At 43.4% G+C, this 14,607-nt stretch overlaps 1 protein-coding gene across 3 annotated transcripts in view; it reads left to right on the top strand.

Annotated features, from left to right (window-relative positions):
* Nucleotides 1–3,253: 3,253 nt before the first annotated feature.
* LOC102291364 (kynurenine 3-monooxygenase) overlaps nucleotides 3,254–14,607 on the top strand; it is a 20,935-nt gene continuing 9,581 nt past the window's right edge. The window contains exons 1-7 of one of the 3 annotated variants that reach the window (XR_006054957.1): nucleotides 3,254–3,330; nucleotides 3,685–3,812; nucleotides 4,059–4,128; nucleotides 4,272–4,369; nucleotides 4,915–5,004; nucleotides 5,844–5,892; nucleotides 7,835–7,922. Coding sequence is in view for 1 of the 3 variants with exons in the window: in XM_042225379.1 (XP_042081313.1) it covers nucleotides 3,750–3,812; nucleotides 4,059–4,128; nucleotides 4,272–4,369; nucleotides 4,915–5,004; nucleotides 5,844–5,892; nucleotides 7,835–7,922 (458 nt within the window). In the remaining 2 variants the exon portion in view is untranslated. Of the gene's footprint in view, nucleotides 3,331–3,518; nucleotides 3,813–4,058; nucleotides 4,129–4,271; nucleotides 4,370–4,914; nucleotides 5,005–5,843; nucleotides 5,893–7,834; nucleotides 7,923–14,607 lie in introns of those variants that run through there. The other 2 variants (XM_042225379.1, XR_006054956.1) reach the window with 2 other exon arrangements.

Here is a 14,607-nt window from a genome sequence, read left to right as displayed (position 1 = left end):
TGCGTAAATGCAGATGACCTCTAGTCACAGAGTGTGACTCCCTTAAATCCATGCAGTGCTGCAAATGTAAATTAAAAACAATCTGAAGCCAGATTCTCATCATTACAAAACCAGATGCTGTTAGATTTACTATGCACTGGGTAATTATGCACGGCTTTATAGCTGGTCATTAACAATAATAAATCCACTTAGCTAATATTGTTGTAATGGTATTTAAGCAACTATCTGTATTCAGATGCTCCTGTGACCTAAACTCTCATTACTGTGTAGACTGGAAACTGCATTCAAAGTATGTATGGCAACCAAATGAAAGATTTAATGATCTTTTATCAGGAGTGTTAGCATTTTAACTCCATCTGCATCAGGACTAAAGTGGAGCCCTGACTCCTCACTCTTCTTGACTTAGGATGTTGGCTAATGGAAGTAATACTACCATATCCCTCTACTGCATGACTTTTTAATTTTTGGGGAAAAAATATTTCTCCCTATTTTGGGGGAGCTTTAGGGTCCCTAATAATATATCAATCATAAAATTTGACACCCTGCCCCCCCCAAACAGATATTGGTTTGTTGCTTCAAGGCAACACTGTGCGACAAGGGTAGTAAAATGCCAAGTTATTCTATAATAAGTTGTATTAGTACAACAAGGATGAACAAATAAATAAACAACAAATAAACAATGTAAACATTTCACAGAACAATAAAACACCAAAATACATCCAACATTTGACCCTAACCCCATGCACGCACAGCACACACGTTGTGTTTCCATCACTTTTGGGGACATTACATTAACTTACATTCATTTCCTGGAGACGAGATTTACCCATCACAAGTCCCTGCCTGAACCTAACCCTAACTCAAGCCTTCACCCTAAAATTGAATGATTTACCTTGCAATTTGTCCCCATAAAGTAGGCGAGACCTCACAATGTGAGTGTGTAAACAAATTTGTGTCCCCACAACAATAAGTAATACATGACCACACACACACACACACACAGACACACACACACACAGCACACACACACACACACACACACACACACACGCACACACACACACACACACAGCAAAATTGGTATGGCACGGATCTGGCCCACACAATGTGCTTACACATGGCCCACATACCGCAAAGAATGACGGCCCTTTGGTGGCCCAGACCTGGTTTGCCAGAGGTGGCCCACACATGGGCCAGCACAAGGCCAGTTTCAGACACACTGGTGGCCCTGTGCTGGCCTATGTTTGGATTAACTCTGGCAAACCTGATCTGGGACACCAAAGGGCCGTCATTCATTGCGGTATGTGGGCCATCTGTAGGGGATGTGCAGCCACGGGCCAGTTGTAGACAAACTGCTGGCCCTGTGCTGGCCCAGAACAGTTTCAGCTCTGGCCCCAAATGTCAGCCTAATGTGTACCTTAATCAAGCTATGCAATAACAACATGTGCCAGAACATGCAAAACAGTGCAAAAGTAACATGAGGAAACTCTGTTCAGACAGTGAATGGATTGATTTTTATATAGCGCTTTTCTACTCTCCCAAAATACTCAAAGTGCTCTATACAACATGCCACATTCATCCACTTTAGCTTAACTGAGTGCTTCCTAACTACATTCATACACATTCACATTCTTGACATGCAGACTGGAGGAGCCAGGGATCAAACCACTAACCTTCCGATCAGTTTGTAACCTGCTCTACCACCTGAGATATGGCATGCCATCGCATAAACGGTGGCATCATTGCCAGACCAAGCACACATCTGGTTGACATACACTCTGCCAAAACACCAGTCAGTCAGAAGTGCCAGCTTGATGCCAGATCTGGGCCAGACCTGTTTTCTGTAGGCCTGGGCCACATAAACCAAGCCACAATCAAGCCAATTATGGCAAGCCATCACATAGACAGTGCCATCTATGCCAGGCCTGGCCCATATCTGGATGACATACGTCTTATCATGCCAGAAGTCAGCCAGCAGTGCCGACTTGATACCAGATCCTGGCCAGACCTGCTTGCTATGTGGGCACTAACACACACAGACACAGTTACTTTACCAACTGACCCCTGAGCTCCCAAGTGTCCTTCAAACCTCATTCAAGGATCCACTCCTCTACTTCACTGTCACTTCCTGAAAGCTCACTTTCTGAGGACAGAAAGTACACATTCCCTTGGTTTCCTTCCATAAAAGGTATTTACATCCATGTCCTGTAATTATGAGCAGATTGTAAAGTAAAAAACATTGACTATGATCATATAAATACACACAAACACATCTCTACACACATGCTAATGCATTATATTGCCTGAAAAAAACGGGGCTAACTGCGCAGTGTTGCCTTGAGGCAATGAATGAAAATGAAAATTTACTGCATAAATAAATTTGCTTCTAATATGCTTCTTAACGTATTCATGCACATACAAGTATTTTTTAATATACAATATTATTTCACTATAAACATGTAAAATAGTGATCTTTATCTTGCCTCCTAATGGAGATGTCTCTCATGTAGTGCAGCTTGTGGAAAGGGGTCCTCCCTCCCCCCCAAATGAAAGTCACACCACCTTCAACTCATCATTTTATTGGAAGGAGATGTGCCTGGTAGCATTATTTAAGTTTTTTTTTTTTTTTTGAAGGGCCAGTGTGAGGCATGAAAATGTGGTTTGTTGCCTCAGGGCAACGCTATGCAGTAGAGGGATACACACACACACACACACACACACACACACACACACACACACACACACACAAAAGACAGGCAGCATTAAATGTATTAAAAAGAAACTAACCGGCTATACAGCTAGCAGTAGGTTACCAATCCAAAATGCTTGTTGTTTCCATACCACACCTTACTTATCCCATAAGTTGGCCACGACTGATATGACGCTTCTGTTTAACCACGTCATTGTTAGTGACTATTAACGATGAATAACTGAGATGCAATGAACACACCTTTATCCTGCTGCTACTTTCTACTCCGTTTTTTTCTTTTTTTCTGTTCAGCTATATATATATATATATATTATTAATATATTATATATATATATATATATATAATATATATTATATGTATATATATATGTATATGTATATATGATCAGTGTATATGTATGTGTGTGTGTGTGTGTGTGTGTGTGTCCGATTTTGACATTTCCGTGCGCGCTCGGGGGCCCCCTGCTGGTTGGTGTGGTCATTTCGCCAAAGCGATATAGGAACCTGTAGCCACTAGATGGCAGCAGATTTCTTTCCTCATGTATCTATAATTGACATCATCTGTTCTGATCGGGAGCTCTAATCCGTGACACTAGGCACCTTTTCCGTTAAAGATTCAGGTAACGTCCTCCCCAAAAACATATGTCTGTTGTGAATTTGTGGTCACTCCTATTACGAATGAACTCTCTGAACTCAGGAAAATCTGCAAAGTCTAGTCTAAGGGGCTTTTGGACGTGAGGAAGGTGAATGTTTTCACTTTCAGGATTAATATTGCGCAATAAGGTAGAAATTGTCATAAAGTTAAACTTATGCAACTCATGCATAAGTTTAACCGAGGGACATCAGATGCTTTGTGTCAGCAGAGATGCCCAACACTGTTTGGACAATCCTGTTATCCGTTGCACGTATTTGCTTTCAAAAGGGGAACTGATTATGAAAGTAAAACGCTCCTCCTCTTTTAAATCTTAACTCAGCTATCCCGTCAGTCCCTTTGGACTGGACACCGTGTGGGTCAGAGAGCTGGAGCACCCTGAGCACAATGGAGAGATCAACAAGCAGACAGAGCAGGAAGAAAGTTGTAGCAGTGGTGGGAGGTGGTTTGGTAAGACAAGAAACTCAAAGTGAAGTATTATTAATGTGCTTTTTTTTCACGCCGTGTGGCCTTTGACTTTCACACTTTAGAAAGTGTATTTGCATTTTAAAGGCTTCATTTAAGGGGAAAGATTGTTTAGCAGTGGGTATATGCAGCTTACATATTAATATTGTTACTTGTTTGACCATAAGATAATTATGTATACAAGACCATGCAGAATGGGATTGCACAAAGTTTCTACAATCTATCCTTTAGGTTGGGGCACTGAATGCCTGCTTCTTTGCAAAAAGAGGCTTTGATGTGGAACTCTTTGAAAGTCGGGAAGGTAGCAGTCAAAGCATTTTTTTCCTTTAAACTTTGGTTTTCTCTGTAATTGCTATCATCACACACTACTCTCTGACAAATATACCCACACACTAAAGAACATTACACGAACGTGTAAAACCTGTGCATGTGGTCTCTGGTCAGATATCCGACGTGCTAAGATTGTGAAGGGGAGAAGCATCAACCTGGCCTTGTCTCATCGAGGCCGGCAAGCACTGAAACATATTGGACTGGAGGAGAAGGTATGCCGATTAATTCACTGTTTAAGTAGTAAAGCAGAGGTAAGGCAAAGTTTACAGGAGGGGGGCTTGGTGACACCCTGCCGCAACTCCCACTTGTTTATTGGCCCAAATGAAAGACCAAAGTGCATGGAGGCAAACCTCCTTTTGATTTCTAGCAACAAAATAGCATGAAGCCATTCCCCGGGAAATCTCCCACTCTCCTATTTTTCTTTCTTTTTTTTGCTTGAGTCCACTCAGGATGCTTTATAATAGCATCTAAGGTCACTGACCCTTTTTTTGGTGCTCCAAATTTGCTGTGCTGATCACGTCATGAGCGAACTCTGCATCAGTCCCTTATTTTTACACATGCATGACTTTTCAGGTTGACAGAATAAGGCCCGCTCCGCCACATTTTCACATATACTATAAAGGGCAGACACTGAGTCACAAGCTGGCTGTCCATAGATTGCCCTTGTTTAACTTTTGTGCAGAAATTTCTGCCGTTATTTATCCCCAATGGTCCAGTTTTAACATTTAAGATGTTCTGCAATTTTTTTCTTTCTTAGATTGTTGCCCAAGGAATCCCGATGCATGCAAGAATGATCCATTCGCTGAATGGGAAACAGTCCCCAATCCCTTATGGCAGGAAAGGCCAGGTAAGCCTTACCAAGTGCATGACTGCTGTCAGATAAGTACAGAATTTTCTAATTCTGTGATGTCTCACACTTACACAAAACCAAAAAGTCTAAATGAACCAGATTACACTGTGAAGACTGATTAATGAGCAGAAAATATGTTACTTATATGTTATGCTGCTCATCACTGTTTCTTTTTGAGGGCTGTTTAACTGACTGCACATCCATTTTCTATCATTAGTTTGCTGAAAAATAATGTTACATAATAGTCTGTTTTTTGCTAAACATACTGTAAGAATTGCCTCATGTGTACAGATACAGCCTGCAGATGAATAATTTACTTTGCTTGCTAAATCTCGCCTGTGTTAAAACGTAACCCTCAGCCAACAGCAGAGGTTTGCCCTGGTGCAGTGTGTTGCAGCGGTCAGAATCAGAAATCAGAATCAGAATCAGAAAGGGTTTTATTGCCAAATGTTGAGCAGGTTTACAACATTAGGAAATTGCTGCGGTGCTTCAGTGCAAACATGTCATAAATAGCAACTACAAGTGACAGGCTGTGCAGTGAGACTTGAGACTTGAGACTTGAGTTTTTGTCACACGACAGTATAGAGTTTGTTTGCCTTTACAGACTGCAGACTTTTAGGGTGTTTGGAAGCTGTTGTTCGATTAGGGTGCTGACAGTATGGCGAGGATTCTTCACCTCGTGGTTGGGGAAAAAAACAAAATTATACAGTGAAGATAGTGAAAGCAGAGGCAGGCATTCTAAACCCTAGAGACTTCCTGTTTCCATATGAAAATGAGCAGAGTTGATAAGCTGTACCTGTACAATTGCACTACATTACAGATTGTTCTCCTTTCAGTACATCCTGTCGGTAGACCGAGCCAATTTGAACAAAGAGCTGCTAACAGGTAAGAACATAAATAGTGTCTCTGGAAGTGAGATGACATTACCAAGCAACTGTCACACCAAAATGGAATTTTTCACCTCCTGGAGCCCAGTGATGGCATCTAATTTGCGCTTGCGGCAGTTTTGGGCTGCCAGCTTATTCTTACCACGCCTGCGGATGTCCCTCAGGAGGGTCACCTGCTCAGGGGAAAAGCCATGACCATCAAGAACTTCCAGGAACTCTTCAACAGGCATGTTAACTATCTGCAGAACAGAGAATGGCAGGCACATAGCACGGGCGCGCAGCTCATCACGACTCAGCTCCCCTTCTTCCAGCCGGAATCCATCGTCATCGCTGAGAGGCTCCTCCTTGATGTTTTTGCGAGGCAGCGTTACTGACGGCTGGTTAAAGAAATTGGCAGATGAGTAGCTGTGATCATGCCACACACTCTCAACAGGTGGCCATGCTGTGGTGTAGTCAACAATGCCTTTAGAGGGGATTGAGTCTGCCTCACTGCTGTAGCCTGTAGCTCCACACTCATCCTCACAGTATGAACTGGATGAGGATGACATCTCAGATGAGCCTGGACAAAGTGAGGAGTTAATGACTGTGTCAGTTGTAACAGGAAATGAGTCAAAATGGGATTTTTTTTTTGGCATAGGTTTTCCTTCTTTCCGACATACAGCCTATATGGGCAGTTTAACTTGTTGGGGTTCAAATAATACAGGGGTGTCAAACATAAGGCCCGAGGGCCAGAATCGACACCACAAAAGACTCCAATCCAGTCGACTGGATGACTTGGATGGGACAAACTTTGGACTTTTAATAGCATTCATAAGTTTTACAGCCGTTCCTCATGATCAATTGCTCCCTTGTAGCTATTAACACAACGTCAAAGTGATTAATTGATAAATAATTAAATGAAAATAAATTACTGGAGGAAAAAAAGGGACATTCTTTCTGAATTTAAGCCGAACAGTGGCTGAAAGTAGACTGGTGCGTAATGATCAAGTGAATATTGCAGAAAACAGAGATTTTTTCATCATGTATTTATGCATCTCAGGGATTTAATGTGTACTTAATCTTTTCTACAATGACAGAAAGGCGTGTTTCACCGGTCCACCCCACTTAAGATCAAAGTGGGCTGCATGCAACCCACGATGTAAAATGAGGCACTGAAATAAGAAATAAATGTTACAATGACATCTTTGCCACACCTGACCTGCAAATCCCAAAAGACACAAAAATTTCAGATCAAACTTAAAGTAGAGCACATGAATTAATCAGCATTTAACAAGAGTCCCAACTTTATGTCTTGTCATTAAGTGCTTTGTGCTGGCTAATGAGCTTTGATGATGAAAAGTGATGCAGAAATAAACAAGTGGATTCGTTCATGTTAAAGGATACTCTCTTTCAGCAGTTGTCCTAATTTTGTTTGATTGTTATTGAGCTGAGCCTCGACCACCGCAGATGCCCGCTGTGCAGTAGCTTTATGCACGCCTTCGAACCGGCTGAGTGCGTCACGTGACGTCAGAGGATATGTTAGTGTTTCAGCTAAAAAGGATTTTGCCTAATATTTAATGAAGAGCCTCAGTGTACGTTTGGAGATAATGTGCGACAGCATGGGCCTACATTTAATTAGATTGCCTGCTCGTGCTGAAAGAGAGGCTGATTACAAAGCCGTACTCTTATCAGGGTCCATCCAGGCTTCTGGAGCGAACGCCGAGATAAAGAGATTTTGGAAAGTGTGACAGCCTAAACATAGGTTTTCATAAAACCACTGTCAGCTGTGCTGTGTTGTTCATGAGATTCGTCCTAATTGCCATGAGGCCGTATTCCCTCAGTGGCTGAACGTTTCCTGATTGTTTTAATGAAGTATAGAGTGGTCATATTAAACTGATGCTGTTGTGTCATGCTTGCATCAGTGCTAAAAAAACAGTTTTTGTAACATTTTTCCCTCACAGCGGCAGAGACATATCCAAACACAAAGATGAACTTCGACCACAAACTGCAGGACTGGAATGCTGAAACGGGCCTGATGACCTTTGCCAGGTAAACAGTCACTAATCTTATACATGCCACATGCAGACCTTCACCTAAGGAGAGGGTCTGCACTTTGGGATTCTTTGTTTTAACTCCGGATTTATTGACTATGTACATGTTAAACGCCTAAGGCTGGAGTTGGTGAAAAACAAGCTGTACTTGAAACCTTGTGGTGGGACTTTCTAGTTGCTCTGTATTTTGGTTCTGCTTGAAGTAAATGTGACAACTCAATTAACACTGAAAGACCTCTGGGTGTCATAATCCGAGTAAGTGTCTGCTGTTTTGGTGTGTGTTGGCTGCCTGTCAGCTACTCCTATGTTTAGTTTTGCCGTTCGTGAAACAATACTCAACTCACCTGCAGCTCGCTTTGCACGTCCTCTGCCACTACTGTGGCTGCACAATCATCGTTGGCTATCTGCCATCACTCATCCTCTCCGGCTACACGCTACAGCCGCATCCACGTCACCTGCCTGTCATTGTCAATCACTGGAAATAAGGATTGGATCAACCACCTCTCCGGCTACACGCTACAGCCGCATCCACGTCACCTGCCTGTCATTGTCAATCACTGGAAATAAGGATTGGATCAACCACCTCTCTCATCCCGCTTCGCAGCCAGGACACTCCCTCCCTTCACAGAGTTAATCTCCCTTCAGCTGAAAAGTAAGCCATTGCTCCTAACTCACTTTTAGCCAGTGGTCCACACGTCAGAGACTCACATTACATTTTCCTTGTTTCCAGTTTTGTTTCCCTGTGTTCAATAAAGCACTGTCAACTGCTCGTCAGTTGTCTCTAGGGTCTGTTTTTGGGTCCACTCCGACGTATTGGCCTTCTGTCCACTGACAGTACAGAATGGCCTAAAAGAATCAACCCAGCAGATCTAATTCTGACCACAATATCCAAACAAGTTGCCATTATCGGTTGGCCCGAGTGGGCCTCCAGTTTCTGTGATGTAAACCCATGACAAGGAGGGGGAGATTCTTTCTGCAGTTCAGGAGCTCTGTTCTGAGGTCACACCTGCTGCTCACCAGCCTCCAGCCTTCAAGAGCTAAAGAAAACTTTTGCTCATTCAGCCTCTGAGGGAAGAAATTAATAAATCTGTGTCGAGCTAAGCGTAGTGTGGCCAAATTTGTTGTCGATTTTTGCACAGGAGCCCTTTGCACGCCTTATACGATCAAATGAATCATCAACTGGCATCACTGGACAAGCCTGGTTCGTTTGAGGATTTAGTCTCTCTTTCTCTCTCTCGATTGATAATCATCTGAGGGAGAGAGGCTGAACAAGACCATTAATCTCATAAAACAATGTTCCAATCCTTCCCTGTGTCCATTTTGCCATCTCTGGAAAAAACATCCACCATAAGCTCCACCATCCACCTCTCTCTCCTCCTTATCCTCCACCCAAACCTATGCAGATCGGGCGATCTTTGCTCACTTAGGAGGAAAGAGAGAGGTGCTTTTATGCCCGTGAATGTTTCTATTATGGGAATCCAGATCATTTTCTTGCTGCATTCCTTCTTCGGCCAAAAAATTACCCACCCCCGTAATTTCAGGGATACAGGTGGAAGGCTCGTCGATTACTTCCAAACTCTGTCTCCCGCTACCAGTCACCCTTCGCTTCAACCAGGTCTCCAGTTCCCTCCATACTCTTATAGATTCTGGTGCTGAACAAAACCTCATCGATCTTGAGTTAGTCAAGCAGTTGGACCTCCCACTCATCCCCCCCTACCAGCCACTGCACTAAACAGCCAAGTTTTTGCTCACATTCACACCAAACCAAGCCCATTTGTTTATTTAAGGGCGACCATGGCTCAGGGGGTTGGGAATCGCATCTGTAACCGGAAGGTCGGTTCGATCCCTGGGCTCTCTGTCCTGGTCGTTGTGTCCTTGGGCAAGACACTTTACCCTACTTGCCTACTGGTGTTGGCCAGAGGGGCCGATGGCGCGATATGGCAGCCTCGCTTCTGTCAGTCTGCCCCAGGGCAGCTGTGGCTACAACTGTAGCTTGCCTCCACCAGTGTATGAATGTGAGAGTGAATGAATAGTGGTATTGTAAAGCGCTTTGGGTGCCTAGAAAAGCGCTATATAAATCCAATCCATTATTATTCTCCTCCGGAAATCATTGGGAATCCATTTCATTATTCAGATTCGCTTCACCCGACACCTCTTTGATCCTCGGCTATTCATGGTTGGAAAAGAAAAATTATCATTGATTGGGCCGGCAATAAAGTAGCTTTTTGGAGTCTGTTTGGCAGATTGCTTACAATCGGCCCTACCTACCGGTTCCTTTGACTCATTGCCACCTGCCAACCAACCATCGGTGCTATCCTCTGCTCTGAAGGAGTACCATAACCTACAGGAAGTAAAGATAAAGCTGTGTCTCCTCCTCCCCACAGGCCCTGTGATTGTGCCATTGACCCCCACTCCCTCAGTTTCATGATCCAAGTGAGTTTCTGCTGTTTTGTTTTGTTTTGCCATGCTGGTTCCAGCATCCACACATTGGGGTGGAGGTTCATTTCTACACCTGTGGTCCATCAGTGGCAATCAGCAGACTGGCTAATTTAAGACCAGCTCAGCCTTCCACTCATTGCCTGTCTGTCAGCTACGCCTATGTTTAGTTTTGCCGTTCCTGGAACAATACTCAACTCACCTGCAGCTCGCTTTGCACATCCTCTGCCACTACTGTGGCTGCACAATCATTGCTGGCTATCTGCCATCACTCAGTCTACACGCTACGGCAGCGTCCACCTCACCTGCCTGTCCTTGTGAATTACTGGAAATAAAGGATTGGATCAACCACCTCTCTCATCCCGCTTCTCAGCTGGGACACTCCCTCCCTCCACGGAGCTCATTTCACTTCACCTGCATTTCACGTCAGAGACTCATGCTACATTTTCCTCAACTCACCTGCAGCAGTTTCCCTGTGTTCAATAAAGCACTGTTAACTGCTAGTCAGTTGTCTTTTCAGTCTGCTTTTGGGTCCACTTCCACATATCTGCCTATTGGCCTCTGACACAGAATCTTTTTAGATATGATCAACATATCCATCCCGTAAAATATTAACACAGGATGCACGAGCACAAACTCCGCTCAGTCTGATCAGAGGGTCCTAAATTGAAAGGAGCCTTATCTATAATGTGTTTAACAACAACAACAACAACAACAACAACAACAACAACAACAACAACAACAACAACAACAAACATTTGATGTGTATGCTGCCCTATCTGCTTGAATGAGTCACTGTGAAGTTACTGCACTTAAAAAAAAACACTTTGATTAAAAGAAGTCTTTTGTAGGCTTCAAATGCCACCCAGTCTCACACACCTTATGCATCCAGGGCACGTCTCTCCTGTTCTGCTGTGGCTGAACTGCAGCAGGATGTATTTGCTCTCTCAAGTGTATATAATTTAAAGCACATGAATAATCTGCTGGTCCTGTCTGTAGCTGCATCATCCCATACTAGGTGGGAAATGTACAACAGAAAGCCATCGGCATGAAATGCGTAAATGCAGATGACCTCTAGTCACAGAGTGTGACTCCCTTAAATCCATGCAGTGCTGCAAATGTAAATTAAAAACAATCTGAAGCCAGATTCTCATCATTACAAAACCAGATGCTGTTAGATTTACTATGCACTGGGTAATTATGCACGGCTTTATAGCTGGTCATTAACAATAATAAATCCACTTAGCTAATATTGTTGTAATGGTATTTAAGCAACTATCTGTATTCAGATGCTCCTGTGACCTAAACTCTCATTACTGTGTAGACTGGAAACTGCATTCAAAGTATGTATGGCAACCAAATGAAAGATTTAATGATCTTTTATCAGGAGTGTTAGCATTTTAACTCCATCTGCATCAGGACTAAAGTGGAGCCCTGACTCCTCACTCTTCTTGACTTAGGATGTTGGCTAATGGAAGTAATACTACCATATCCCTCTACTGCATGACTTTTTAATTTTTGGGGAAAAAATATTTCTCCCTATTTTGGGGGAGCTTTAGGGTCCCTAATAATATATCAATCATAAAATTTGACACCCTGCCCCCCCCAAACAGATATTGGTTTGTTGCTTCAAGGCAACACTGTGCGACAAGGGTAGTAAAATGCCAAGTTATTCTATAATAAGTTGTATTAGTACAACAAGGATGAACAAATAAATAAACAACAAATAAACAATGTAAACATTTCACAGAACAATAAAACACCAAAATACATCCAACATTTGACCCTAACCCCATGCACGCACAGCACACACGTTGTGTTTCCATCACTTTTGGGGACATTACATTAACTTACATTCATTTCCTGGAGACGAGATTTACCCATCACAAGTCCCTGCCTGAACCTAACCCTAACTCAAGCCTTCACCCTAAAATTGAATGATTTACCTTGCAATTTGTCCCCATAAAGTAGGCGAGACCTCACAATGTGAGTGTGTAAACAAATTTGTGTCCCCACAACAATAAGTAATACATGACCACACACACACACACACACAGACACACACACACACAGCACACACACACACACACACACACACACACACGCACACACACACACACACACAGCAAAATTGGTATGGCACGGATCTGGCCCACACAATGTGCTTACACATGGCCCACATACCGCAAAGAATGACGGCCCTTTGGTGGCCCAGACCTGGTTTGCCAGAGGTGGCCCACACATGGGCCAGCACAAGGCCAGTTTCAGACACACTGGTGGTCCTGTGCTGGCCCATGTGTGGATTACCTCTGGCAAACCTGATCTGGGCCACCAAAGGGCCGTCATTCATTGCAGTATGTGGGCCATCTGTAGGTGATGTGCAGCCACGGGCCAGTTGTAGACACACTGCTGGCCCTGTGCTGGCCCAGAACAGTTTCAGCTCTGGCCCCAGATGTCAGCCTAATGTGTACCTTAATCAAGCCATGCAATAACAACATGTGCCAGAACATGCAAAACAGTGCAAAAGTAACATGCCGAAACTCTGTTCAGACAGTGAATGGACTGATTTTTATATAGCGCTTTTCTACTCTCCCAGATTACTCAAAGTGCTCTATACAACATGCCACATTCACCCACTTTCGCTTAACTGAGTGCTTCCTAACTACATTCATACACATTCACATTCTTGACATGCAGACTGGAGGAGCCAGGGATCGAACCACTAACCTTCCGATCAGTTTGTAACCTGCTCTACCACCTGAGATATGGCATGCCATCGCATAAACGGTGGCGTCATTGCCAGACCTGGCACACATCTGGTTGACATACACTCTGCCAAAACACCAGTCAGTCAGAAGTGCCAGCTTGATGCCAGATCTGGGCCAGACCTGTTTTCTGTAGGCCTGGGCCACATAAACCAAGCCACAATCAAGCCAGATATGGCATGCCATCACATAGACAGTGCCATCTATGCCAGGCCTGGCCCATATCTGGATGACATACGTCTTATCATGCCAGAAGTCAGCCAGCAGTGCCGACTTGATACCAGATCCTGGCCAGACCTGCTTGCTATGTGGGCACTAACACACACAGACACAGTTACTTTACCAACTGACCCCTGAGCTCCTAAGTGTCCTTCAAACCTCATTCAGGGATCCACTCCTCTACTTCACTGTCACTCCCTGAAAGCTCACTGTCCTCACTTTCTGAGGACAGAAAGTGCACATTCCCTTGGTTTCCTTCCATAAAAGGTATTTACATCCATGTCCTGTAATTATGAGTAGATTGTAAAGTAAAAAACATTGACTATGATCATATAAATGCACACAAACACATCTCTACACACATATGCAAATGCATTATATTGCCTGAAAAAAATTGGGCTAACTGCGCAGTGTTGCCTTGAGGCAACGAATGAAAATGAACAGTTTTACTGTATAAATAAATTTTCTTCTAATATGCTTCTTAACATATTCATGCACATACAAGTATTTTTTAATATACATTTATTTCACTATAAACATGTAAAATAGTGATCTTTATCTTGCCTCCTAATGGAGATGTCTCTCATGTAGTGCAGCTTGCAGAAAGGGGCTCCTCCCCCCCAAATGAAAGTCACACCACCTTCAACTCATCATTTTATTGGAAAGAGATGTCTGGTAGCATTATTTAAGTTTTTTTTTTTTGAAGGGCCAGTGTAAGGCATGAAAATGTGGTTTGTTGCCTCAGGGCAACGCTATGCTGTAGAGGGTTAAAAGGACTGGCTACAGACACAAACAAAAAACCACAAACACACCACACCACCACCACACAACACAAACACCACAACAACACACACACACACACACTCTCTGAATATTGTGTTGACATTCATGGTCAAGAATGAATTTCCAAAAAAATAGCTTTGTTAATATCTAAAAGAAATCTTGTATTATCAAGATTTTTTGGGTTTTGAGGTTTTAGAAGAAGAAAGTGTGTACTTTATTGGTCCCCGTGGGGAAAATCCCTCTCTGCATTTAACCCATTCACTCAGTGAAGCAGTGGGCAGCCATTGGGCGCCCGGGGAGCAGTGTGTAGGGACGGTACCTTGCTCAGGGGTACCTCAGGGTAGCTGTTCAGGGGAATCGAACCCCCGACCTTCTGATCATGGGGCCACCACTCTACCTACTGAGCTATCCCTGCCCCATGTATGTATGTACTCCACCTCAGCTTTGATTCTTGAGAAAACGCATCTAACATGAAATGAA

The sequence above is a fragment of the Haplochromis burtoni genome, unplaced genomic scaffold, assembly GCF_018398535.1.
Source record: "Haplochromis burtoni strain Fernald_Lab_line unplaced genomic scaffold, NCSU_Asbu1 Contig_170, whole genome shotgun sequence".
Lineage (NCBI taxonomy): Eukaryota > Metazoa > Chordata > Actinopteri > Cichliformes > Cichlidae > Haplochromis > Haplochromis burtoni.
Note: the sequence above shows the minus strand (reverse complement) of the source record. Positions and strands in the feature narration are given on the sequence as shown.